At 32.4% G+C, this 26,003-nt stretch overlaps 6 protein-coding genes and 1 long non-coding RNA gene across 9 annotated transcripts; 4 read left to right on the top strand and 3 right to left on the bottom strand.

Annotated features, from left to right (window-relative positions):
• The first annotated feature begins 3,703 nt into the window (after positions 1–3,703).
• On the top strand, positions 3,704–5,193 carry LOC107366792 (tetratricopeptide repeat protein 19, mitochondrial-like). The gene is made up of 4 exons (XM_015934430.3): positions 3,704–4,009; positions 4,114–4,291; positions 4,362–4,482; positions 4,560–5,193. The coding sequence occupies exons 1-4, from the start codon at positions 3,795–3,797 to the stop codon at positions 5,174–5,176; spliced, it is 1,131 nt and encodes a 376-aa protein (XP_015789916.2). The 5' UTR covers positions 3,704–3,794; the 3' UTR covers positions 5,177–5,193.
• On the bottom strand, positions 5,166–8,719 carry mute (gon-4 like protein muscle wasted). 2 transcript variants are annotated; one of them, XM_089268248.1, is made up of 3 exons: positions 8,598–8,697; positions 8,463–8,505; positions 5,166–8,378 (listed from the first exon to the last, which is right to left on the bottom strand). In XM_089268248.1, exons 2-3 carry the CDS (start codon positions 8,486–8,488, stop codon positions 5,315–5,317), a joined length of 3,090 nt encoding a protein of 1,029 aa, XP_089124374.1. In that variant the 5' UTR covers positions 8,489–8,505; positions 8,598–8,697; the 3' UTR covers positions 5,166–5,314. The 2 variants fall into 2 exon arrangements, with proteins under 2 accessions (XP_089124374.1, XP_089124373.1); XM_089268247.1 differs by having other exon boundaries at positions 8,463–8,719.
• A 47-nt stretch (positions 8,720–8,766) lies between these two features.
• Positions 8,767–11,400, top strand: LOC107366793 (uncharacterized). Its single transcript, XM_015934431.3, has 6 exons — positions 8,767–9,338; positions 9,644–9,798; positions 10,331–10,402; positions 10,473–10,552; positions 10,652–10,951; positions 11,082–11,400. Exons 1-6 carry the CDS (start codon positions 9,264–9,266, stop codon positions 11,261–11,263), a joined length of 864 nt encoding a protein of 287 aa, XP_015789917.1. The 5' UTR covers positions 8,767–9,263; the 3' UTR covers positions 11,264–11,400.
• A 3,315-nt stretch (positions 11,401–14,715) lies between these two features.
• On the bottom strand, positions 14,716–15,643 carry LOC107366851 (uncharacterized). 2 transcript variants are annotated; one of them, XR_001569770.3, is made up of 2 exons: positions 15,376–15,643; positions 14,716–15,259 (listed from the first exon to the last, which is right to left on the bottom strand). It is a non-coding gene; the product is annotated as an uncharacterized LOC107366851 (long non-coding RNA). The 2 variants fall into 2 exon arrangements; XR_016199131.1 differs by having other exon boundaries at positions 15,400–15,643.
• A 384-nt stretch (positions 15,644–16,027) lies between these two features.
• Positions 16,028–17,448, top strand: Miox (Myo-inositol oxygenase). Its single transcript, XM_015934493.3, has 2 exons — positions 16,028–16,354; positions 16,468–17,448. Exons 1-2 carry the CDS (start codon positions 16,241–16,243, stop codon positions 17,230–17,232), a joined length of 879 nt encoding a protein of 292 aa, XP_015789979.2. The 5' UTR covers positions 16,028–16,240; the 3' UTR covers positions 17,233–17,448.
• An 83-nt stretch (positions 17,449–17,531) lies between these two features.
• On the bottom strand, positions 17,532–19,505 carry LOC107366631 (transcription factor HLF). Its single transcript, XM_015934252.3, has 3 exons — positions 18,889–19,505; positions 18,427–18,554; positions 17,532–18,198 (listed from the first exon to the last, which is right to left on the bottom strand). The coding sequence occupies exons 1-3, from the start codon at positions 18,916–18,918 to the stop codon at positions 17,862–17,864; spliced, it is 495 nt and encodes a 164-aa protein (XP_015789738.1). The 5' UTR covers positions 18,919–19,505; the 3' UTR covers positions 17,532–17,861.
• A 2,221-nt stretch (positions 19,506–21,726) lies between these two features.
• Positions 21,727–25,947, top strand: LOC107366650 (uncharacterized). Its single transcript, XM_015934271.3, has 5 exons — positions 21,727–21,806; positions 21,986–22,147; positions 24,550–24,792; positions 24,864–24,945; positions 25,063–25,947. The coding sequence occupies exons 1-5, from the start codon at positions 21,795–21,797 to the stop codon at positions 25,644–25,646; spliced, it is 1,083 nt and encodes a 360-aa protein (XP_015789757.1). The 5' UTR covers positions 21,727–21,794; the 3' UTR covers positions 25,647–25,947.
• The last annotated feature ends 56 nt before the right edge of the window (positions 25,948–26,003 follow it).

The following is a 26,003-nucleotide window of genomic DNA, read 5'->3' as shown; positions in this document are numbered from 1 at the left end:
AAAAGTAGTCGAAAGTATTTGAATAATATTCTATTCGTTTTTGGTTACCTGATGATATTATAAGGTTATCAATATCATCCTGTGAGCAAGAGGTCGTTAGACAAAATCCAATGTGAATTGTAGCATTGTAACGCAATGAAAACCTTACCAAACTTAAAACATAAAACTTAAAACCCAATATGGGTAAAATGTTTGGTTCACCGGTAAAACTGATGCTGAGCAGTAATGAGTTTCTTGAATCGTTTAACATTGACTGTAGCCTTCCAAGTCCGAGTATGATGACTTTGAAGGTAAGTGACTCGATGAGGTCAATACTGTTATTGAGAGCAAACAAAAGATCAAGTTGAAGAAAGCACAAATAATTCAAGTACAGAACAGTAATATTTCGGAATGGCATAATTTGTAGCAATCGATAGTCAATGTATGGCTGTTGAAACTGAGGCCAAGCATGAATTAGAGATCATATTGCAAGTAGTTTTATTCAAGTCTCAATTTAAGTCTGATATAAGTTGAAATCAAATTTAGGTACCAAACATTAGATCCATTGTAAAAGGTACTAACGAAGGTCGTAAGAAGTACTTGGATTCAGCATAAAGGGAATTTGGACTTACAAAGAACTTAAGTTCTTTGCTGAACTGATGCCGAAACTTTCTGAAAGGTCTTTAAGCTATTATTAATAATTATATTGGGGTTTCAACACATTATTATGTTAAAACATTGGGTTTTGTTACTAAAAAGACACAAATAGCAACAATTGTTGCTTTTATGCACAAATTGACTAAACACTGAAAGAAAAATGTGCAAAGACGGGCGAAAATCAACTTCTTGCAAATATAAACTCTATTAGTTTGTAGGAAATTACAAATTGAATCCATTAGTACGGTTCAAAAGCTTCTTCGATCTATATTCTTCGAGAAAATCGATTTCGAAGTTGAAACTTTGATCGCTGTTTGTACGATAACGGAAGCAGATTTTTTGATGAAACTTCATTGTACAGATGTTATTTTTGATGGTGAACCAGAAAATGGACTTAATTTAAGAAATAAAATATCACATTTTCTGCAAAACAGATAAGTTCGATTTTCACTTAAACCGAACTTTTTCTGTGGCCGTGTAATTTAGAGATCTGAAACTTATGATTCATCCATAAAAATTAGTTGGTCAGACCATGGACTGGACGATTTTTTCAATTCATCAACAGTTTTCTCGATTTCGGCCATGGATCGGAAAACTTTGAACCTCGATATTTCGAGAATGGTGAAACCTACAATCATCATCTCTTGCTCAAACAATAAATTTTATCATGATCAATCATGTGGTATGACTGGAAATTTTCAATAATGAATATCCAATCAACAAACAACATTTGAGTTTGAGTAACCATTCAACTTTACGAATAAATTTTCAATTTGATAACACATGCAATGCAATGCTATAACTTGTTTTGACGGATCTTGAATAATACAATAGTTTAATATGTTTTAGTCCATAATGAAATCGAATTCTAGGTCATAGAATGATGATTGTAGGTTTCACCATTCTCGAAATATCGAGGTTCAAAGTTTTCCGATCCATGGCCGAAATCGAGAAAACTGTTGATGAATTGAAAAAATCGTCCAGTCCATGGTCTGACCAACTAATTTTTATGGATGAATCATAAGTTTCAGATCTCTAAATTACACGGCCACAGAAAAAGTTCGGTTTAAGTGAAAATCGAACTTATCTGTTTTGCAGAAAATGTGATATTTTATTTCTTAAATTAAGTCCATTTTCTGGTTCACCATCAAAAATAACATCTGCACAATGAAGTTTCATCAAAAAATCTGCTTCCGTTATCGTACAAACAGCGATCAAAGTTTCAACTTCGAAATCGATTTTCTCGAAGAATATAGATCGAAGAAGCTTTTGAACCGTACTAATGGATTCAATTTGTAATTTCCTACAAACTAATAGAGTTTATATTTGCAAGAAGTTGATTTTCGCCCGTTTTTGCTCATTTTTCTTTCAGTGTTTAGTCAATTTGTGCATAAAAGCAACAATTGTTGCTATTTGTGTCTTTTTAGTAACAAAACCCAATGTTTTAACATAATAATGTATTGAAACCCCAATATAATTATTAATAATAGCTTAAAGACCTATCAGAAAGTTTCGACATCAGTTCAGCAAAGAACTTAAGTTCTTTGTAAGTCCGATTCCTCTGCGAAAATTCCCTTTATGTTCATTTCAAGTACTTCTTAGGACCTTTACAATGAATCCTATGTTTGGTACCTAAATATAAATAAATATTACCGAAATATTACTGTTCTGTACTTGAATTATTCGTGTTTTCTTCAACTTTATCTTTTGTTTGCTCTCAATAATCGAGTCACTTACCTTCAAAGTTTTTTGAGTCATCATACTCGGATTTCGAAGGCTACAGTCAGTGCTTAACAATCCAAGAAACTCATTATTGCTCAGCATCAGTTTTACCGGTAAACCAAACTCTTTACTATCATTGCGTTTTCATTGCGTAACAATTTACATTGGGTTTTGGTCCATGGCTGTCAAAGACCATCAACATTCACTCAAAGATTGGCGAAGGCAAATGCATCTCAAAAGTGGTCATTGTTAGTATAAAGATTTAACCATTTTTGATATAAACACATTGAACCATTGATTGATATATTTCGGATATTTTGTCATTCTCTAGAGCTTTTCTTGTTGTGATCATTGGACTGGTTTTAATATCATCATTAGTACATCATTTTGGGTTATATTTTACATTCAATTGCCTCTGGTTGAAGTATTTCGCTATTCATGAAATTCATACAAATCTGATCAATGGCCATAAAAAAGCGAGAATCTTCATACTCGATCAAATGCGTATTTTGATTTCTTTCATATTCTTGCTTATTCATTACTTTGGTTTGATTCCCATGTCAAAATTAATCTACATGGCAGGTAAATTTGCGCTTTTTTCCCTGAAATTCGCTTTGAAAGTGTTACAGATTCTCATATTTTCTTAATGTTTACAGAAAGTTTGGATACAATAACTTACTATGCAAGTGGATGGGGCTTTCAACCAGTTAATAGTGATTGGATTTACAGTGGCATGATTTATGTCGAGTAAATTTTGTCTAAATGTCGTTTATGGATTTTTCCCTCAAATAACATTGTTAACAGATTAGCCGGTTACTCTAAAGAACATTTATCGCAAGCATAACACAATATTTCGACTCTAAACTAATTTTTGTTTGGAGACATAACATATGCCTTAACCCGTAAAATAATATGCACACTTGGATTGCCTTTTCTGTTCGTACCGCTTACCAAGGGTAAATACGACGATAAAAAACTTGATAATGATAATAGCATTGATGGACCAAAGGAAAATAGCCAAATAACTCATTGTATTTCAAGAAGAAACAATCACCCCTCAAGTATCAAACTTTTATCACACCGGAGTTCAGTTTATCAAATACATCCACATTTTTCACGCCATTCCTATTGTGATACATTATATTTTTACGCAGGAATGTCTCTTGCTTCAAATCATGGCTCCGTAAAGAAATTTACATCGTCAAATTATTAAACAAGCCATTTTTTATTCTTTAAGGCTAATTAAAATGTCAAATTAATATTTATTTCAATCATTCCAAGTTTCTTCCCAGATTCGTAAGATTCACTGGATCCATGGTATCCTTAAGTATCTAATCTCAGATCCGATATTTTGTTGAAAAAATGTAAACATTTGGTTTCAAGTTCATCACATTTATTATAAAGTTGGTTTTAATTATTGTTATTATTGATTAATCATGTTTGTTTCTCGTTTTTTGTTTAAAACTGTAACTAGTCCACTAACGTGCAAATTATGTCACCATGGTTTACGTCTATCAGTGCCTAGTGCGTATCTTCCCTCGCTTGTCCAAATGTCAACCAGAAATGTCGACCGTTCATCCAATTTTAAAAAACTTACCATAGCTTCGAAGACCAGACAGTCTCGTAATAGTAAAGGAGATAGAAATAGGCCGTAAGTTTTCACTTTATTATCGAATCTATAGCCTTTAAATTCTGGTTAAAGATTATAATTCCCAATCTCATCGTTTATGTTTTTACTTGTTTCTTTTCTTTTAGGCTGCTCGCCGCAGGTTTCATTTCTGGCTTATTATCATTGTTAGGGTGGGAAGATTTGTTATCAAAAGAAGATCCATTTATTTTAACAATTAAACGTGGAATCCTTTGTATGCAACGAGAGGAGTTCGATAAAGCTGAGATTATCCTACACGCTGCTCTTTCCAATGCTGTTGATATGGTAATTATTCATTGAATGAATGTTTTTGTGAACATATTATAAATCTTTATTCCACCAATTTATTGATTAGGGCAACAGCAAAGCAATCGCATACATCTATTCGCTTATGGGCAATGTCGCTTTTCTTAAAGGCGATTATGAAAAATCTGAGAAGATTTACAAAGATTTGATCAAACGATTATTGGAATTCGGTATGTAATATATTTTTTTATTTTTTTAATGAAAATTACTAATATTTATGATTTCAATACTCTCTGTCTCTCTCTAGGTATAGAAGAAGATCATGAAGCAATAGTAGAAATTTCACTAAAATTAGCAACTATTTATAGTAAATTAGGAAAATTTAGCAAAGCAGATGTTGGTTTCAGTCATTGTTTAAGTATTCAAAAGAAACGAGCAAACCAAATTGAAAATGATAAAAAGACTAAGAATGAATTATCAGATTCAGATATAAATAGCCTGGCTTTGTATGGAATGGCTCTTGATTTTTATGGCAAACACTTGCTTCGTAAACAAGAATATGATGGAGCATTAAAATACACTCTTGACGCTTTAGCAGTCTGCGAAAAAGTCAATGGAAAGAACGCTCATCAAACAATGATTCTGCTTAGTGATGTTGGTACGCTGCTCAATTTAACGAACAATTTTGACGAAGCTGATGAATATTTTAAGAAAGCAATAAAAGTTGGAACTATCATCGAGTCAGATCACCTAAAAACATTGTACTACAATGTCGGAATGAACGATTTAATGCGACGTAACTGGCCGTCAGCACAGCAAAACTGTGACGCATCTTATAGATTTGCCAAAAAAGATGATGACATTTATATCATGGGTATGGCTGAAGATTGTTTGAAAAAAATAAGAGCACAAGTTGTTCAATAAAGTAATTTAATTATTAATTTTTCATTATTGAAAAGCGTTTATGAAAAAAAAGATATCGGGCGTTGTGAAGTATATTTTGTGCCGAGGCAATTAATTTGAGCTAACAGAGCTCGAAAAAAATGTAGTATGATAAAAAAATTAATTTGAGTCATTTTTTTCAGAATCTTGATTGATTTTTTCATGTTTAAATAGGTCCATTAATTTGTTGAATCTTTCAACAACATTATCACAAGGACGATTGAGTTTACAAGAGATTTCTTTAAACAATTCAATCAGGTTTGCTTCATCGTCAATTGACACTTTTGCTTTACAAAATTCCAATAGTAATTTATCTTCAGCCAAAGTCCATGGTTTTTCATTATTACATGATTCTGTTTCAACTGAACTTTGTGTACTGTTAGATTGTTCAACACTAACACTGGGTTCAACTGTTTGCGGACTTGCTGACTCTGGTTGATTCACAACAGCTCTAGATTCACGAAGTCCTAGGTATTGCACTTCAGCAGGCTGAATCTTTTTAGGACCCTGAAGATAGATTTTTCCTCCAATAAACTTCAAACTACAAGACGCACAATGACGAAGAGGAGCACTTGTAGCATTTTCAGAGCCATTACTGGAACTGCAATTATTGTTATTGTTAACATTATTGTGACAAATCTTACAAGGGCACGCATTTGTACCATATTTACTTTCTTCGCCATTTAAATCAACCATTACATTCTCAAAAGAGTCATCGCCTTCATCGTCAGCTGCATTCAAATCTTGAGCATTGGTGATTGCAATGTTGTCAAAATCTTCATCATTAGCAAATAGATAATCTTTTGGTTTTTCATCCAAAAATAGACTAGAAAATTCATTTATAAGATATGGATGACCACTAATCGCTTTGCTAACGGCAGCTTTTAATCTTTGTTTGTTAACTGGTGTCTCAGATAATTTCAATTGAACCAAGGTTTTGTGCAGTCTTGGGATACAATTAGGTTCCACTGCTGAGTAAACCTCCAATTTGCGAATAAAACTCAAATATCGTCTCCAATGAAGATATTGGTACATTTTTCCACACTCTTGAGCTTCAGATGCATTTAGAAGAAGAACAAAATCCTCCATCACTTGTTGTGCATTCACTTTACGCAATAATTTTTCAGTTTTTTGATGTAGATCTTTGATGGAACCATTAGTTGATCTTTGTTTACCAAACTCGTTTAAGTAGTTTAAAAATTGGACATAGTCCTCGTCACTTTTCAAGGCTTCCCGGACCTTGTTTATAAAACATTGGACCATTATTTGTTCTTTCTGTTCACGATTGTAATCATTAAGCAACCAATCTTCCGAAAGAAGAAGTACCGTGGATTCTTTGTGCTTAGTGACAAGTGACTTTTTGGCTTCTTTTTTGCTGACAGAACTAGATTCATGTGACTTATTCCGACCTTTATTGCTGGTAATTGTTGAACTGGCAACCATCAAAGCGGCAAGATCACTTTCATCATCATCTTCGTTCTGAACTGCATTATCAGAATTGAATACTGCGAGATCTTCACCCATTGGAATATCGTTATCTTGACAATTAGAAGATGATTTTTCTTCAATATTTTCAGATTGAGCAACTTCTTCCACTATATCAGAGACTTCAATTTCCAATTTATCTTCACTATTAACCTCACCAGACGTTTGAAGAGGCAAGCTTTGGTTTACTTCACAGGTGGTTGAGATAGGAGGAGACAACGAAGGGGTTTTCTCTACATTGATCACAGTGATTTCAGGGGAGGTTAAGCTTGGCATAGGTTTGGGTTTGATGTAAGGTAATTTACTCAGATAACGATATCGCCGAAGAACAATACTTGTTTCTTTGTTGGGTGATGATAAAGTCGAAGGATATTTAAGTGAATAAGTACCTTTGAGAGGAGAAAGTTTGAGACGAGGTAGAACTTTTGTTTTGGTATTAGCTATAAAATTGGGATCCAAATGTTTTGCTAACCATTCAGGTAAATCACTTAGGTTTGAGTAGTCTAATTTAGGCTGTGGCATTTTTCTAGGTATCGGCAAAAGTTTACCATACTTAATATAAAAAGTAATGGGATTACTTTCATCACATTTTCCAATTGATTCATCATTTATATGGCGTCTTTTATTTTTAATATGCATCCTAATTTGGTCAACACTTTTCACCGGAAGCAATAGCTGCTTTATATATTGACAAACAAGTTTTTTGTCAACACTGCTAAATTGTTCTAAACCTAAAGCAATCAAATGGTCTTCTGCAAGGCTGAATTTTGTCTTAGTTTTGGCGTTAGCTTTTTTTTGATTGTCACATAGTTTAATATCTGGAAAACCACTTCGAGGTAAGAGATGATGATATTGAAAAACGTGAGGATTATTTGCAATGATTGGTCTAACAATAACAGGGACTGGACATTGTCGCCATGAGTTTGCGGTAACTGTTATATTACTTGGATTTATTGGGTGATCCTCCAAAATTTTTAGGGCACCGGGCAGATTTGGAGTTCGAAAAATGGAAACTTCTTTTCCACAAGCAAATTGATTAATTTCTTTGATTAGGAAAGCAGCATTTTCAGCCACATTTCCCATAGTTTGACTGGTCATAGTTAATAAATACTGTTGTGTCAAAAGTTGAACATGTTGTGCCATTTGATGATGTAAAAGAATAACGTCTTCATCGGTAAAAAATGCACTCCACTTTGAGAGATCACTAGTTGATGCTGCTTCCAAATCAATTTTCTCAACTGGAGCAACTTCTAAATTATTTTGAATCACAGCTTCATGATTTTCTTTTCCAGCAAGCTCATCTACATCCTCAAATACACTATAATCAGGGTCTTTGGCTTCATCTTCGTCAAATATTCTGCTAGGATTGTCTTGATACAGTGAGTTAAGAAAATTTAACCATTCGTCATCATCAACTTTAGCTGGTTCGTACAAATCCTCAGTTACATCCGGGAACTCTTTAGTATCCTTAGGTTCCTCTTCAATCTGAAATTTTGATCTAGTTCGACGAGCGATTGTGTCACTTTCACTCATTTCAATATCAGAAGGTTCATCTGATCGACATGGGTCCCCCATAAACAAGTCTTCAATAATCTCTTCTTCTTCATCTTCAACCTCTTCTTCCTCTGCTGGATTATATTCATCATCATTTTCATCTTCATCCAGCTCGAGCAAGTCAAATATTGACATTGGTTGAATACTGGTTGTGAAAAAAGGTGTGAAAGAGAAACATAGTTAGTCAAGAAAATTAACCAAATCAAACAAAATATAATTAAAAACTAACCTTTTATTAGGCGATGAATGATCCATGATGACATCAGCTGTTTCTAGTTATCCAAAAAAATGTGAAAGAAGCAAAAGATTACATTGAAGTTGATTTTATTGAATTGATTAATAATTATGTAGCAATTTGACTCACAAATGATGTTTAGATAAATCAAATTAAATAAGAAAAACAAAACAGATTTGATTTTACAGATGTATGTTTACATGTGAAAAGAATGAAAAGTGAAAACAGTAACAGAGGATAACAGAGAAAAATTAGTGAAAATAGCATGTCCAAAAAGTGGGTTATTTTAAGAGATGTAAATTTTACTTGATTTGATGATAAAGTTAATCGAACAATTAGCATAATTAGCTTTGAATCAACTCAATAAAGCATCAGTTATGATTATTTTTGACAAAATTTCAGTTTTCAAGTTATTTTAAATTGGCGGCTTCAATGCTTATTATGAGTTATGTGTTATTTGTTTATTTTTTCTGGTTAAATCCCCATAGAAACATCTATGGTCGAGTTGAATATTGAATCACTCTAATTGATGAAATAGCTTGGAAAGATGTTCAAGTGTTAAGAGAGGGTTGGAAACTGATGGGAGTCTATTATTCGAGAATGGACAATTCCTAAGGCCATCGACTTTGCCCTTACAGTGATTGCTTGCTGTGGTAGAGTCTACTGTCTATATGTTTGAATGATCTCAGTGTTTAATCCATTCACTAGTAACATTTTCAATCAACTGCCATTAAATATGAAAACTAATGCTGATTGTTGGCCATTGTTTCAACAATAATTTCCCTTCTGCCCACTATGACTGATTCAACTATAGATGAAACTTACGTTCCTGGAGGATTCTCAACTGAAAGTGGATATTCTCTTGGTGAGGTAAGCAAACAAAATGATTTATCAAATGACCACCACTTTGTTTTGTATCAGCTTTACATGGTTTTCAACTCCATTTGAACTACATTAATCAACCTGACCAATAAAATAGATTAAAATCAGTGATTTTATCTAGTGTAAACATCATAAACTAAAGTGTTTCATTTATATCTTGTCAACATCTTGTTTATAATTCAAATATTTATGACAAGATTCCCAAATTGAGATTATCACTAATCTGTTTGATCTTGAAATGTTATTTGGACATGTAAATGATTGAAATTTTTTATTTTCTTTCCATTAACCAGGAGTGTGATCTGGAACATGATCAATGGTTACAGAATTACCTGACAACAATCGATAAAATAGTGTTACTTGGTAAAGCTCCTGCTAAAGGATTGTCCGAACCTGTAATTAATGAATGTTATCAATGGCGCGATAAGTTTAGGCAAAAATTCTCGGAGTAAGTATACTTTCAATACAACATGAATTATTTCAAAAATCATCCAATACTTATACTGGAAGCTCTTACATTAACCAATTACTTATGTGATTATGTGCATTCAGTTCATGTAAGATTAAGTCACAGTTAAGTCGGAATCAAATAGGAAGTGAGATTTACTCTTTGGTTACACTTTTAATTTTGAAGATGTGCTTAGTGATTGTATCAAGTATGAGATAAACCTTATTCCAGTCAAACATAAAGTATGCTGTAAAATAGAAAATATTATCTAAAGGCGGAATTGTTTTACTCCGCAAAAACACCTCGGAACCTCCGAGTCGAAAGTATAAACCTTGAGAAATACAAAACATACATTTCCTACTCACAATTATTGAATAGGATCGTATGGTAATTTCTGGTGATTTAAGTCATTTTGCAGCTGACTGAGACTTTGATTGTATCGCTTAACGCAGTTATCCACAGTTTTCAGTATCATTTCAGAATATCGACTAATTTTAATTTGATTATTGTTTTCTTTGTTTCTCCTGTCAAGAAGTGAAAGAGGATCAATTTTTTTAAAATACTCTAACCAGACGGACAGTAACTGGACAAATTTTGAGACACGGTATGTCAATTAGTAACGATGTTAGTGGTGTTTGAAATTGGTTAATCAAGTAATGTTTCTCATCAAACAGGAGTGCAACTTCAAAGTCATCTATTGAAAGCTTCAAATGGGACCCATCAAGATTGATTTCACGTTTTTCTAGACAACAGTGTAAGATCAAGCTTATTTACCAGTCAATTTACTCATCTTTGAATCCTGAATCAAAATAATTCATAAAACTCAAAACTAATTTCTATTCAATCTTTCTAGATGATCTAAGTAGCAGTACAACGTCAAAATCATCATCTGATACATCGCAAATCACTTTAAGCAGTCGTGGCAGCATAAGTGAAGAGAATGGAGGAAAAGGACTCGGAGCGTCTCGAGCAGTCATTTTAGAACCATTAAAATCGCATAACAAAAGTGTTCCTTCAACTATTGACGATGTTGGCCCATCAATTAAAAAGCCTAAGCCCATACAGCTTCCTCCAATCAATGGCAAACCAAGTAAAATATCAAAAAGACTCGGCTCAATAAATGCTTCAAATAATCAAGTCATACACAAGAAAGGTAAGCATAAGAGTACCAGAATTGTGCTTATCACTAATGTACTCGAATCTAGTTAATGCACACTCAGTGTGTACTTAAAACTCACAATGTCAGTACAATTCATACTAATGTAATCCTTTTTTGCTTCCAGGATTCCCATCGCCTCCTGTGTTTTTTTCAATCAACGATATATTTGCTCATAAGACTAACACTGATGATTATATGAGTAAATCTGAAAACATATTCGAGCACAAAAATCAAGCAAAATCGAAAGGATTTTTCCGAAACTATCAAAAGGCTGAGAAATACCAAGCAAATGGATCATCTTCTTGAAACAATCAACTTAGCGATTTAAATTGAATCTCATTTTTTACAATCAAAATCAAAGATTTCTTCATCGTTTGTAGATGAATATTTCATCATAAAAAACATGTTTATTTTCAATTATAAAATAATCATTCGATGTGATACACTCAAAATATATTAATATTTAATCTTGATATTTATCATTGGGTAATCTTGTAAGATTTTGATTTGCTTTTTGAATCAGATTATTTTGAAGCGGATTAAGCTACCAATCAGGGTTAAAGGTGTAGAGATATGACTTATGACTAAACAATAGCAATGAAAATTTTCTTTATCATAAGGTGTAATTCCTAATCATGTGCGGTTGATAATCTATCAAGTTAATCAATCTCGTGTTGCCTGTTAGTGGAGTGGAAAGTTATGAGTAATCAAGTATAAATCATCAATATTTACCATATTAATGAAAAGCGAAATCAGAATAAAGATTAGACAAGGTTAAGATGGTCGTATCGACTTGTTTTGCATTCGATTGTTATTTAATCCAAAGTAACACAATCAGGTAACTGGAGGACTCGGCAAATAAACAACTCGTGATGCCATTTACATTGTAAGACTAGTAAACAATGTAACAATCGGGTTTATCAATACAAACACAACAACAATGATGTTTGTCAAAAAATTGTATCTTGAACCCTTTTCCAACCAATATCATTGAATGTCATTAATGAGACATTATTGAAATCATCTGAATCTCTAGGATTAACTACATGGACTGGTAGATATGTGAATCCATTTACTTTACAGGGAACATTTTAGTCCAGCTTTTCACGAGACTTTCATCTGATTAGATCGTCTCTTTGAAATTGACAATCTTGATTGTAGGTACATTATTTAACCTGTTTACCAATTGTTTGCAAGATGCCAAACCAATTGTTGGCATTTCTTTTTGTGTCTTTCAATCTTGATAATTGTCTGTTTCTTGATTTACCGCCATCTTCCTCATCAATCAGGTTATATTGTAGTCGTTTAATCAACAACAATCAATCTCTCACAGTTTCCTTCTTCCTAATCATATTATTTTCAACTCTCTAGGAGGCCTTCTACCTTTCATATTTGTCTTGCTTACCTTCTTGTGATATTTAATTTTGAAGAGATCTCTTGACCGTACAAGAGATCTCTTCACAATTAAAGTTAATTTACAATTGAAACCTTCACATTCGGAAAAACAAATTTGTTGACGCATTTTTATCCAATCTAATGAGATGAAGTTTTTTTTTGGTGAAACCACAATCAGATGTTCAATTGTACTCACCGGCAAAGTCAAATTACAATGTCAATACAGTCAGTCCTTAGCAACATCTAACGTCTAAGAGTAAAAAATATTGAAAGCTATTTAATCAATCTGATTACTGGACTAAACCATTCAGATATTCAATTAGATTTTCAAGATTCTCATTTTGCCGGATTAACTGAAAATAGTTTAATCTTTCAATTTAAAATGGAATCAGTTAAATTGCAGCAAATCTGTCAATTGATCAATCAAAGTAATTTCATTTCTTTCATCCTTTCCAATTGATCCCAACTCAGAAAAGGTTATTGGACCTTTAAATGGTCTCTATATTTAGAATCACTTTCATTTGGTAAAAAAAAGTCAAGCATAACTTATTATTATAATAATATGGATAACAATTGATTAGTTATTCAAATTTGACCATTCAATGTTAACAAGTGATTCTATAAGTTGTAATTAAAAGGCAATTAGGGATTCATTTGATTGCACTCTTGCAAATTGTTAGGGATTGAAAGATATTCATCGCTTAAAATCTGATTTTGTGTGGTTAGAGAGGAAATATCACAATATTTAACAGACAATAGAGTAAATGTTATTTACTATATTGATAATATTCTAATTAATTTAATACTTGACAAGTGCTTCACAAGAGGATGATGATGGTTGAAATGATAATCATGATCTTTCTAATTTATCCAATTGACACGCGAAAAGAGACACGCGACTGTTAACTACAATTTAATAATTGCTGTAACGATAATTTTTTGTGTAATCATACCAACAGTGTGTATAAGATACAATTGTTATCACACATCAGCTAATGCACAACAATCAAGTAGAGCTTAACCATATCAGTTTAACCCAAAGAGTAAGGAGGAAGAGAGAGCGATAGATGAACATAAACGACTATTTAATATGTATAACAATAGGTGGCGCAAAAGAAAGAGTCTCTTTCTTTTCTCTTTCTTTTTAATTATTGAAAAATTGTATTTAAACAATTAATAATGTACTTTCCAAAAAGAAAGAGAAAAGAAAGAAACTCTTTCTTTTGCGCCACCTATTGTTATACATATTAAATAGTCGTTTATGTTCATCTATCGCGGGGTGGCCGAGAGGTTTAACCCTTACGAGCCTGCTAGCCAACAGCAAGACTGCTGGGGTTAGCGATCGAATCTCGTCTAAGTCTCGGCGATAGGAGCGAACAGAGTAGTGTAGAGCTTACTCAGGGATTAAGCCCCCTGACCTATCCTGACTTCCCTTCCCTTGCCCCCTGGTTAACCCTGGGGGGGGCGGGCCACCCATGCCTGCTCCGACGGACAAAGTCGGCTTTGTGTACAAAAATCTATCGCAGTCTCTTCTACATTACTCTTTGATTTAACCACAACAATACAACCATTTTCATCAAAAAATCCTGTTCCAGTATGATAATACATGATAATCCAATTGTTCAACCAATTGGATTGTATGTTGTTGGATTCTATCGCATTATCATTTACCATCCTCATCTTTAAAGCATCAATATCTTTCATCGTGGTTAAACTGGTTAACCAAATATGGATTACACCTTAATTCAGATTTTTATAGCTTTCCACTTTGCTTGATAAGAGTTGACTGGTTTATCCAAATTTGTACTTGGTTCCTGTAAAAAGAAGAAAACGAGAAAAATGTTAATTTATTTCGATTTTTTCGAAATATTTTTTTGCGCTAAATTATAATTTAGCTTCAGTGTTTGTACCTTAAATTGACTTTCAAACGTATTCATTCACAATGGTCAATCAACAAGCTGTATCTAATTGCAATCTCAGTGACTTTTTGCTTTCACTGTCAACCAGCTATTGATTTTAAGTTGAAACGATTTAACGATTTGAGAGTTCATTTCAACGAAACAAATCAATATGAATTCAAGGTGGCTTTTATCCGGCTAATATTGAATAAAATGCAAGTATAATAATCGTTATTTATATCCAGTTTGGATTTTCGTTTTCCTGTAATGATAACTATTAATTTAAGATTTCTTTTGCTTCTCATTTTCATCATCTATTAATCAATTTAACCTGATAATCCAAGATATAGCAAAAAAATAAACCTAATCAATCAAATGTCACTTCCTAATCAAATGAATTGAAACAAATCTGGCCTGTAAAATATATCAGAATCATCTGAATGCAAGAAAATCGATTCAAATTAATTTGATTATTACTATTATAATGGAACAAATTAAAAGTATTGAAAGCCTTAAGCAAATGAATAATGTTGATACTTAAAACTCTTGAATGGGTATAAAAAAATGGCTAACAATTCAAAACTTTTGATAAAAAAACTGAATGAATCAATTTCAAAAGCAATAATAAAGTTGTTCATATTTAGCTCATATGTATTAGTAAGCTGACCAATTTGCTTAAAGTTGAGCCAGTTCATGTTTCCGGGAAAAAGCTATGAAATTGTCAGAAACATCATCATGTAAACGATAAGGCGATGAAGGGTTTGATAACTGTCGCTTCTTTTCCTTCAAACTGACCAACTGTAAGCAATTTCCTCAAATTGGTGGCAATTTTGATAATATTGAAAATGAATGTGAGAAAAAATATCATCCAACACCACCAATCAACAGCTAATGGCTATTTGTGATTCAGCTAATAAATGTCATTGAGATTGCAACTCTCTTCCTATTCAATAAATCACAAAGCATTAGATTGTAATGGCAACCAAGTGATTAATCTTTTTCCGTTTACCTGCAATTATGAGAGAAAACAATTAAACTTAAAATGTATTATATGATAGACCAATGAATTAATTGCTATTTCAAGTAGTTCAACTACGATCTGCTGATGAAATTGACAATGCTTACAATAAAAATACAAAAAGGTTTTACCAAATAAAACGTGTTGAGTCTTGATTATTGCTTGAAAAATGATCGTTATAATGAAAATGACACAATCGCAAATTCACTTGACAATAAACCAAAATAACCGGAGAGAACCAGCTTCGCTTTTCAAGTATATGAAATCAGGTCTTGTTAATGTCTTGTCTCTTGGAGAAAAAAAACTTTGATCAACTTCGAGATTGTACATTATCTGGTTTAGATCCTGATTACCAAATGAAATCCATGAAGAGAGCTAGCAAAGAGAGGAGAGAGACAGAAAGATAAAGATAGCGATGAGACCAACGGAAAAACGTAAAAAGATGATAATTAAAAATGGAGACGAGAATTAGAAACGATATCATGATAAGTCTAATGATCAAGAGATCTCTTGAGTTAACTTGTGAGCAGCATTGAAAATCAGGAAAATGGATGATTGTTGATGATTAAGAAATCGAGGGAAGGAGGAGGAAGGAGTTGAGGAGGAACCATTTCACCATTATCTATGTAAAAAAACAGTAAACAATGAAGTAAAATTTAGCCCCATTAATTAGGGCTCTTTCCCCCCTCATCTTACCACCACAACAGCCAAAGTTGGTATAAAAGTTTAAGACATTCAATCAGAACTCATCATAAAAGTTTAACAAAATTTGAGCAACAAAAAAAAATCTAAACTGCTTACTGTAAAAACAGCAAAGTCAACTCTGACTAACATAGTCAACAAAGCTTGCAGTGTCAACCAAGCTCTAAACGCTCATTTCAACACTTACTTCTTCTAGTTGCCATCCAAATTTACTGTATTTTTTTGTAGTTTTAATAAGGTCCAATTGTTGATCAAGTTAATTATCCAAGTATGATTGTAACACCGATGTCTTCACAAAAAGCCTCCATCATTGACCCATCCGAGCTGTATCGACCAGAGTCTAACAAAGAAAAAAGTGAATTCAGACAATATACTACTAACCAGGTAAGCTTGAAATTAATTAATCAACTGAAATTATTACAATTAGCAACAAAAGCTACTTACCTTACAATTGACAATCTAATTAAATTGCTTTTTTCATCTTATCGTCTGACTAGGATGACCCAATCCAGAAGAGAGTTCAAGAAACCTATTTAAAAATGCACACTCATCAAACTGTTGATTTTGTGGACCGCAAGATGGCTCAATGGACAAAATTTGACAAGATGGAGTTGACAATTATGGAAGCGTTGGAAAAGTTGAACGATGTTATCGATGAATCCGATCCTGACGTTGATATGCCCAATATTGTTCATGCTTTCCAAACAGCTGAAGAGATCAGGCGAAAACATCCAGACCTTGATTGGTTCCATTTGACTGGATTAATTCACGATCTGGGTAAAGTAATTGCCTTTTACGGTGAACCTCAATGGTCCGTTGTTGGTGATACTTTCCCTGTTGGCTGTGGTTATGCTGATTCAATTGTTTACCGGGAAACAAGTTTCAATATGAACCCTGATTTGTATGATTCAAGGTACAATACCAAATTTGGAATCTATTCACCCAACTGTGGACTTGACAATGTTAAAATGTCTTGGGGACATGATGAGTTTATGTACCAGGTTTTAATTAACCATCCAAACATGAGTTTACCAGAAGAGGCTCTTTACTGTATTAGATATCATTCATTTTATCCATGGCACAGTTCAGGAGATTACATGTTTCTTTGCGATGAAAAGGACAAGAAAATGTTAACATGGATCAGAGAGTTCAACAAGTTTGATTTATACACTAAAAGTGAAAATGTACCTGATATTGATCAACTTCGTCCTTATTATCAATCACTCATTGACAAATACATTCCTGGTAAAGTTAAATTTTAACTTAATTTGGCATTTTCAATGATACTTATCAATTATTGTTTTAACTATAACATTACCTTTACCTTCCTAATTGTTTTAAACACTTGTATCAAATTTGTTTTTCATATTTAACCGTTCATTTATCTTATGAACAATGCTTCAATCATGTAAACATCACATTCATTCATCTATTCACTGTTAATTATTTCAAATTAAAAATTCTAATTATCTCTAAAATCGACTCTTATTTCGACCTTTAGTCTTTTTTTAAATTTAAACATCAATTGAAGCTTTTAACGCAAAAAAAGTCAACAACGATATTAAAGATATAATTTGTGTTTATTGTGATAGTTATTACAATAGTTTGGGTACAAACTATGTTATGAATTATATATAATAGTTACAAGGTATTTAACCGTATTTGATTCAGATACTGTACAACAAATCAAAGACATTAAAGAGTTATCATGAGAGGGTTATCAATAATTAATGACAGACAGTGAGACACACATTTACTGAACCAGATTTTAATCAGATTGTGTGTTGCAATGAAAGGTTTAATCTTTAGCTGTAATCCATTTCCTAGAATAATTTAAAATATAATATAATGTTTAATTCGTGAGATTCGTCAGATATTGCTGAGATTCAAATCAATCTGAGTCCAGCATCTTCTTAAGATTATCATTTTCCTGGCGCAATTTGTCCAAAGTTAGCCTTAAAGATTCATTTTCCTTCTCTAAATAACTGGCTCTCAGAACAATCTGATTCTCCTTTAACCTTCTCGCCTCACGAGATCTTTTGGCAGCCATATTGTTCTTAACCCGACGAGCCCAGTAACGAGCATCTTTCAATGTATCTGGAACATGTTGCTTCCTTGATTTCCTCATGATTGGCTGAGGTCGCAGTTCATCCTCACTGAATCGAGCACTTGATGGATCAAAATTTGCATCACTTCCAGGCCTAGTTGCTAAAGCAATATCTAATGGACTAGAGTCAAGATTGGAAGGAAATAGGAAAGATTAAGATTGATTTATTAGATTGAAACACTTAAAATGGTGAGATCGCAATTAATCAACTAATCAGCAACATTGTATCACAATTCATCGCCCACATCTTGAGTAGATTGGCTCAACTATACAACTGTTTAGCATTAATTTAGATAGATTTGGGTATTTAGCATTTTTTGGGTGAAAATTATTGAAAGCTCGTTCTTACCTGAATTCAACTTCAACTTTTGACTCCTTTTGCATGGTGTCCATGTACTTGGAATCAACTCCATTCTCGATAAGAAATTCATCCAAATTCATTAAATTGTTGTTTATGTTCAAAATTTGATTTTGAATCTGTTGATGACCATTTGTAAGTGTATGTTAAAATTGTAATAATAATGGCAATAGGAATAGTTGAAAGTGAAAGAAAACACAAGAAACAATGATTAATAACAGTTTCATCTTTTGCTTCTCAACAAATCAGTCAAATTTAAATTTAGTCAAACAATTTTAGGCTAATACACAATTAAAAGAAACAACGTTAACAGCAGCATCAATGAAATCAAAAAAGGTACCAAATTGCCTAAAAATTTGAATGGCTTGAAATTCAATTTTGTTGATCCATCAAAACAATATGAAATAGCTTTTTTTTTCAAATACAATTATCAATAAATTTACAAAATCAAACCTCAGTTTCATCCATGTAATAATTTTTCATAACGACAAGTATTATTAAATCTGGTTCACAATTAGATTGTAGGTTAGAGGTTTAAGTTGACCAGTAAAACAGATTGTTCAAGATTGTAACACAGTTCAAGAAATGTAGACATGAAAACAATTTATAAGAGGCTTGTAAAGATGTTTTATGGTCAACCAATTGATAAAAAGATGAGGCTGTTGATGTTGGTGACATTGCTGATGATGATGGTGATGGTCACGATGATAATATAATTCAGTGGACATTAAAATGAGGTTGAAATTTGGAAAACGTGATAAAGGTAAGACCAGTATTAGGTGAGTAATAAAGATCACGTTGGTTAGACTCTAGACCAGAGAGCTTGTTGCCATGGCAAGAGAAGCAACAGTCAACAACAGTAAACCTAATTTCCTATCAAATCTTAATTGTTAATCACTTGTAAATATTAAAATATCACCTAATAATGTTTATAATTGAATGAAATGATTAACCAGAGTTTAGATTGAAAAGGAAACCTGAAAAATATGTCTTCTATTGAAAAACATTTACATAGGAAATTGGGTTCAACCAGTAAACTGTAAGCTTACCAGACCAAAGAGTTTGGGTAAATTAACGTGATTATCAAATAAAATGTGATCCCAATTTAATAGCAAAATCTAATTAACTGTGAATTAAATCCACATTTTTGCCCCTAAATCGTTAAGATACTTTGCATTTAATCACATGTAAAGTGTTTTAATTTTGCATTTTGCTAATTTTTAATCAAATCAACAATTTTTGTTGTTTTTAAATATTGTTCATTTTATTTCTTGAGTCTTCATCTTCAACTCACAGTAAATCAATTGTTGAAACCAATCAATCAAAGGATCAACAATTTAAATCATTGATTTTGAATAAACATTTGAGGCTATTTATTTTTAAGCCTGAATTTGAAAGTGAAATATCAATTGCAGCCAAAAATTGAATGATTTTACAATTGACAGATGATTGATATTCATGATTGAAAATAATGAAATGAGCTATTTTTTATGCTTTGTAAATCAGTCTAACAATTAGTTTTGATGGTTTTAATGGTTCTCAAAGACACAACCTTGATGGACAACAATTAATCTCGAGTTTCATCAAAGCACAATTATTTTAACACTTTTAATTGTGAGATTATCTCTTCAGCTTATTTGTCTAATTTATTAAGAAAATTAGTAAATCAGGATAACAATCAACAGTCAAGGTTTTTCACAATTGAAATAATGAAAGATTCAAATTTTAATTCCAATTGACCAAAAGAACCCAAATGCTCCATTAACCAGGATTTGGTCAATATCAATGGTTTAGTGAAACATTTCAACTTATTCTGATTTCATCTTGTTAATTGTGACTTTCAAGGTTGATAAACTGGACAATCAACTGGGAGAATCGATTGATTAACTTATTGGATCAACTGAGATTATTGATTTAGACACTTTTAAACTTGAATTTCCAGTTTGCAACGATTTAAGCTTATTTATGTGAACATTTATGGGAACATTTATGAGACCATTTAGCTGACCATTGAGACAACACCTTTATTAATTGTGACCATTTAAGATGTTTAGTTAACATTGTAAATGAATTTTCATGCAGTGAGATGATGAAGGAAGAAACCTTGATAAATGAAGGTAGAAATTAATTGTTGACAATTGTTGCCTTTGTATTATTTTTTATCATAATTTTGATCGCTTTTAAAAAAGTCAGGAAATTGTTAGTCGCAACAATTTACCATCATAATGGTTACTATTATTATTAATGTAAATCATTACCAACGTTTTACCAACATTTACAAACATTTCTAGGCCAACTTGACCATGCTTTTAACTCTTTACTTTCAATTATTTTGGGTTTACTTATTGTTATTTTTACTGTTAACTAATTGTTGCAGTTGACAATTTAATGGCCACAAAAAGGTCCATCACTTCATTACTATTAATGATCAAATTCAAGGTGAATTGTGGTTTAAAAAGGAAAGGTCAGTTGTTAAATTAACTATTCAGATAACCTTACAAAGATTTTGCACAAATTATTCCAAGATTCACAAATTAGGAATTGTTTCAACTGCTTCAATACTAACAATCGTTTATGAATGAACAATCAATCAAGTTATCAACGGCTGATCGATGGTTAATCAGTGTAAACAGGTGGAAGAATCGGTCAAGAGTTAAGTTTGAAATGCGTAACGATTACATCAAAATATTGGTTTTTTATTTAAATTATCACATTAAATCTGAAGGTGAAAATTGTTTGATTAAAAATGACTAGAAAATGGATTTTCTTGAAAGCTGAAATTGTTGGTCTTTTAAGGCTAAAGGTCTTGAGGTTGCTTTAAAGTCAATGTTGCTTTGTTTTTGCAGAGTTGTTTGGTTGCTATCTGACCCAGTGAATTTTGTATCTGTTGTTCAGGTGAAAGAGGATAATTTGGATGAAATGTTGGTTCAGGTAAGGGAGCTGAACGGCTGTAAGTAGGAAGGAAAGATGAAAGTATCGATGAACCACACCTTTAGTTGAAAGTGAAGCTGATTATGATGATGATGATGATGGTGAAAATTAGGTTAAGGAAAAGTTACCAAAAACATGTAAGACACAATTAAGATGTTGATGATGATGATGATGTCTGGGCTGGTCAAGACGGAGGAAGATGATAAAGATTGAATGGGAGAGAGTGAAAAAAGGAGAGAGAAGGAAGAGAAGGAGACATTGGAATAGGAAGATTCCGATGTTGGATTGATTGGGATTGTTTCGTGGGTCAAACTATAAAAACTCACCCAACATCAAACAAAACTCTCATTTTATATCTGTTTTTTTTGTGCACATTTACTAAGGTTTTGTATCTTCATCGGCCATTTGGATATCATTAACAAGTCACCATGATACGAATTGTGAGTTTTATTGTCCAATCTAAGTTCATTTGAATTTACCTCTTTGTTTTTTGGCTCGCGTTGCTAACGTTACTGGTTACACTTTTGCAGCTCATTGTTTTAACTTTTATTGTTACAGCTTAATTTGTGTCAATTTATCTTAATTTTATTGCTAATAAACTTTTTCTTTCAATGTTCAGGCTACTTTCGCCGTTATATTTGTCACCGTTACCGGTCAATTTCAAGGCCAAAACTTTCAAGCTGGTCAATCTTTCCAACCCTCAACTACTCCAGCTCCAGTTCACCCTCCAGCCCAAGTACATTATGTAAATATTGGCCAAGATCTCGCTGGTGATTATAAGGTGAGTAACATGAGATTATAAATCATTTAAACTCAATTATTTCTCAATTATTGTGTTTTATCAATGCGAATCGTCAGTTAAACTCATACTTAAATACGGTGGAATTCATGATATTAAGAACGATTTCTTTCATCTCAAATGCTTAAAATTTAAATGTTATATAAAATTCATTTGATGAGTCTCTTCCATACCACAAGTAATTTTTCAATTTTACATCTCAAATTGGTTGAATTTAGCATTCAATATCCAATGTTCAACCAATCATCTTGACAAATCTTTTAGCTTTTACTTCTAATGTTCAGTAATTTTGCTTGTTTCGTTTGTTTATCAGATAAAATGAGTACTTCATTATATGTTAAGAGAGTATTTAGCTGAATTATAAGAATTAGAAGATGATTTGAGTTTGAGATAACATTAATTAAACTTGAATTGTGTCGTGAAAAATTTATTTCAAGGTGAAAAACGTTCACACATTAATTTAGTTAATTAGAAATGGTAGGACAGTAATAAGCATTGAGAGGTCATTAATTAAGACGATAAAAGTTCATATCGCCCGTAATCATTACTGAATGCTTTACAGTATTACTTGAAGTAAACATTACAGCAAAATGATTAGTTTGCTGATAGTTACAATAGTTACAATTTGCTTTCATTCCCGAGAGCGAATCAGTAAAACATTAAATGAATGAGATACCTAGAAGCTCATTTGGAGCTTGTTCCTTACTGCATTCATATCTTCATATTTTCTGTTTCTTATTTGCTCAACAGTCTTATTCTCTCTGAGAGTCTCATGAATTATCTCAGTAAACAGAGTTTTAGGATTTTACAAACAAAGAAGTATTTCACTCAATCGCTCTGATGCTTCAACCATTCACTCTCACTGTCTAAAACAGCTTTACTGTAGCAATTAAACTGAACCCAAAGAAGGTAGGAAATTTGTTTTAGCAGATTTTAATGATTAACTGACAATTAATTGTTTTGATTGGCTCACCCACCGAATCAATTAATTGACCTGGTAACCTTTAATAATTCATTTTCATTTCTCGTGATTAGCCATTGATTTAATTGGAACACACAATCGACTGTTTCACTTTACAAGACAAAAACAAAACGTAAAACAAAAGCCAATACAATAGCATTACAAAGCAACCCAAACATATTAATGAATAACTTAATGTCGATTCAAATTATTAACATGATAATATGATTGAACGTGATTCGTGATATAATGTTAATCACAATCAACATTTACAGAATTTATCAAAATCAAACTTTAATTGACATTATTCTCGATTAGATCTTAGATTTTAAATTTTGTTTTGTTGCTGCCATTCAATTGAATATAACTTGCGGCATTTTGATTAACAGTGATAGACTCACGTTCAATTGAATCTATTGAAAATAAAGGTACAATTAAGTTTAAAGGCGAAACAAAAGACAACAATTTAACATAACAATTTACAAACTAACCTAATATATTGAAAAGTGAAAAGCCTTGACATTGTATTGTAATGTAAAAGGGAAACTTGTATTACCTCTAAATGGTATATTAATATAATTAAGATATCAATTTTGATTCACCTCCGATCATTTGGTTAATTAACTCAAATTATTTGACCTTTCACTGATTGACCAAATCATTGAGGCTGCAAATCGGTGTCTCTATTGCCATGATAAGGTTAATCAAACCAGAAAATCAGGAAGATTGTGAGAAGACAAGATTTCTCAGCTTTTTTGGTCAATCAATTTAAATCTCAATAAAGGTTGATTGAAATAATGTTAATAATAATGATGATTGAAGTAGCCTTAGGTATGTAAAAGTGAAATTGTTGATGATTATCGTTGTTATCCCGGAAACAACATCACTTATTATCATTATTTACTGATTACCATTCCCAATGAATGATGAAGCCAAGCGTAGGCTTCACTGGCCATAATACTGTTAATCATAATAATAATTTTAATAAATATATATTAGCCGAACCTGTAATTTAACATTTTTCACTGTTAAAATTTACAATAATATAATAGTTGATAAAAATCAAAGTTAACCTTTTTCTTTGTCTTATTGTATTCACCTCATTATCAACAACTGATCAACAATTAGCATAAATCATTGATATTGCTGTTGATTAGTTGTTACCAAACTCTATTATGATATTTAACACAATTAACTTGCAATCATCAACTTCTCATTCATATTTTATTATTGTTATATTTGCATTTAACAAAACATTTTCACTTTTATCATCAAGCTTATTATTTCACCAAAATATAATATATTGTATACATCATTATGTGTATTAATAATGGGTAGCACTTATCAGATATAATAATTGAGATTGTTGATTTTGTTTCATTGTTCAATTTGATTTACATTTTTTTTCTTAATTGTATTTTAGTTCGGTTACGATACTGGTAAAGGTCCTCTCGGTCAATCATTCAGAGAGGAATCTCGTTTACCTGATGGAACCGTAAAAGGTGCTTATGGTTACGTTGATGCCTCTGGTCAACAAAGGATCGTACGTTACACCGCCGGTAAAGATGGTTTTAATATAGATGAGGATACTCCAGCTGCCGCTGCTGCTGCTAAAGCCACTCCAGCACCCGTTCAACCTCAACGAGCTCCAGCTCCACAATTCCAGGTAAATTTGAATTGAAAAGTTTAAATTGCTATTTTATTTATTGATTAATTGAATGTCTTATTTCTTAACAGAGTTTCCCACAAGCTCAACCAGTCAGATTCCAACACCCATCAGCCCCAGCTCAAGCTCCAACTGCTGCCCCAGCTTCCCAAGGTGATTATAAATCCAATTGAAGATAACACCGAGTTACTTCATTAGCCTGCATCAATTTCATTGATTGTCTTAATTGAAAATTTTAATCTTTTTTATTTTTATCCTTTTATTTCACAGATTTCAATCCTGCCTTAATCCGTCAACCCGCTCAACTTCAAAATCTTCCTCAAAACAACGCTGCTCTTCAATACAGACAATATCAACAACAAGCTCAAGCTCAAGCCCAAGCCCAGGCTCAAGCTCAAGCTCAAGCACAAGCACAGGCTCAAGCCCAAGCTCAAGCACAAGCTCAACAACAAGCCCAAGCTCAACAACAAGCCCAAGCTCAATTACAAGCACAAGCACAGGCTCAACAACAAGCACAATTACGTCAAGCACAAGCTCCAACTTACCAATCTCGTCCCATTACCCCAGCCCAAGCTCAAATCGCTAACCAATTATCTGCATCTAACCCACTTTCCGCCTTCCCACAACTTCCAGGAGTTCGTCTTATCCAGATAAATCCTCGTCAAAATGCTCAACAATTACCTGCATCAGACTCTGTTGCTTCAAATAGTTTTGGCTCAAACAATTTAGCCGCTACTAGTTTTGGTGCTTCTGGTTCATTGACTTCAACACCAGCACCTGAGGAATACACTGGTCCAGTTGTTATCAACGCTGCTCTCCTCAACTACGATATTGGCAGCTCCAGACGAAACTAATTTAAATCTTTTTTAGAAACTTTCTTTTCCCTCTAATGCTCACCATTAATCTCATGAAAACATTAGTTCATTAGGTATTTTGAATTTTCGATGTTCTTATTTCAAAAACAATAAATAAGGATAATAAATGATAAGAGAGTTTCAAAATCATATTTTGTGACTGTTAATGAAATAAGATAAATATGCCGAAAGTGCCAATATCAATGTTAGCATTTTTGAGCCAACATTGTACTTAAACTGTATTTTTCTGTAACATTATAATAAGATGTGCCGGCATTAAATTTGTCATTTAAATTTCTAATTGATATTTAAGATTAATTTCACCTAAAAACATTTTTTTCATTCATTTACACATTT

The sequence above is a fragment of the Tetranychus urticae genome, chromosome 2, assembly GCF_039701765.1.
Source record: "Tetranychus urticae isolate SD_2017Ah chromosome 2, NJAU_TeUrti_SD_1.0, whole genome shotgun sequence".
Taxonomy (NCBI): Eukaryota; Metazoa; Arthropoda; class Arachnida; order Trombidiformes; family Tetranychidae; genus Tetranychus; species Tetranychus urticae.
Note: the sequence above shows the minus strand (reverse complement) of the source record. Positions and strands in the feature narration are given on the sequence as shown.

Coding starts and splice junctions, on each gene's coding strand:
- mute (XM_089268247.1), bottom strand. CDS start 8,488: ATGGATCATTCATCGCCTAATAAAAG. Junction 8,379..8,462: donor CATTCATCGCCTAATAAAAG/GTTAGTTTTTAA, acceptor TTTCACAACCAG/TATTCAACCAATGTCAATAT.
- LOC107366650 (XM_015934271.3), top strand. Junction 22,148..24,549: donor ATCTCGCTGGTGATTATAAG/GTGAGTAACATG, acceptor ATTGTATTTTAG/TTCGGTTACGATACTGGTAA. Junction 24,793..24,863: donor CTCCAGCTCCACAATTCCAG/GTAAATTTGAAT, acceptor ATTTCTTAACAG/AGTTTCCCACAAGCTCAACC.
- LOC107366792 (XM_015934430.3), top strand. CDS start 3,795: ATGTTTGTTTCTCGTTTTTTGTTTAAAACTGTAACTAGTCCACTAACG. Junction 4,010..4,113: donor AAAGGAGATAGAAATAGGCC/GTAAGTTTTCAC, acceptor CTTTTCTTTTAG/GCTGCTCGCCGCAGGTTTCA. Junction 4,292..4,361: donor TTTCCAATGCTGTTGATATG/GTAATTATTCAT, acceptor TTTATTGATTAG/GGCAACAGCAAAGCAATCGC.
- LOC107366793 (XM_015934431.3), top strand. CDS start 9,264: ATGACTGATTCAACTATAGATGAAACTTACGTTCCTGGAGGATTCTCA. Junction 10,403..10,472: donor TGGACAAATTTTGAGACACG/GTATGTCAATTA, acceptor CTCATCAAACAG/GAGTGCAACTTCAAAGTCAT. Junction 10,952..11,081: donor TCAAGTCATACACAAGAAAG/GTAAGCATAAGA, acceptor TTTTGCTTCCAG/GATTCCCATCGCCTCCTGTG.
- Miox (XM_015934493.3), top strand. CDS start 16,241: ATGATTGTAACACCGATGTCTTCACAAAAAGCCTCCATCATTGACCCA. Junction 16,355..16,467: donor GACAATATACTACTAACCAG/GTAAGCTTGAAA, acceptor TCGTCTGACTAG/GATGACCCAATCCAGAAGAG.
- LOC107366631 (XM_015934252.3), bottom strand. CDS start 18,918: ATGAAAAATTATTACATGGATGAAACTGAG. Junction 18,555..18,888: donor ATTACATGGATGAAACTGAG/GTTTGATTTTGT, acceptor GGTCATCAACAG/ATTCAAAATCAAATTTTGAA. Junction 18,199..18,426: donor AAAGTTGAAGTTGAATTCAG/GTAAGAACGAGC, acceptor TCTTGACTCTAG/TCCATTAGATATTGCTTTAG.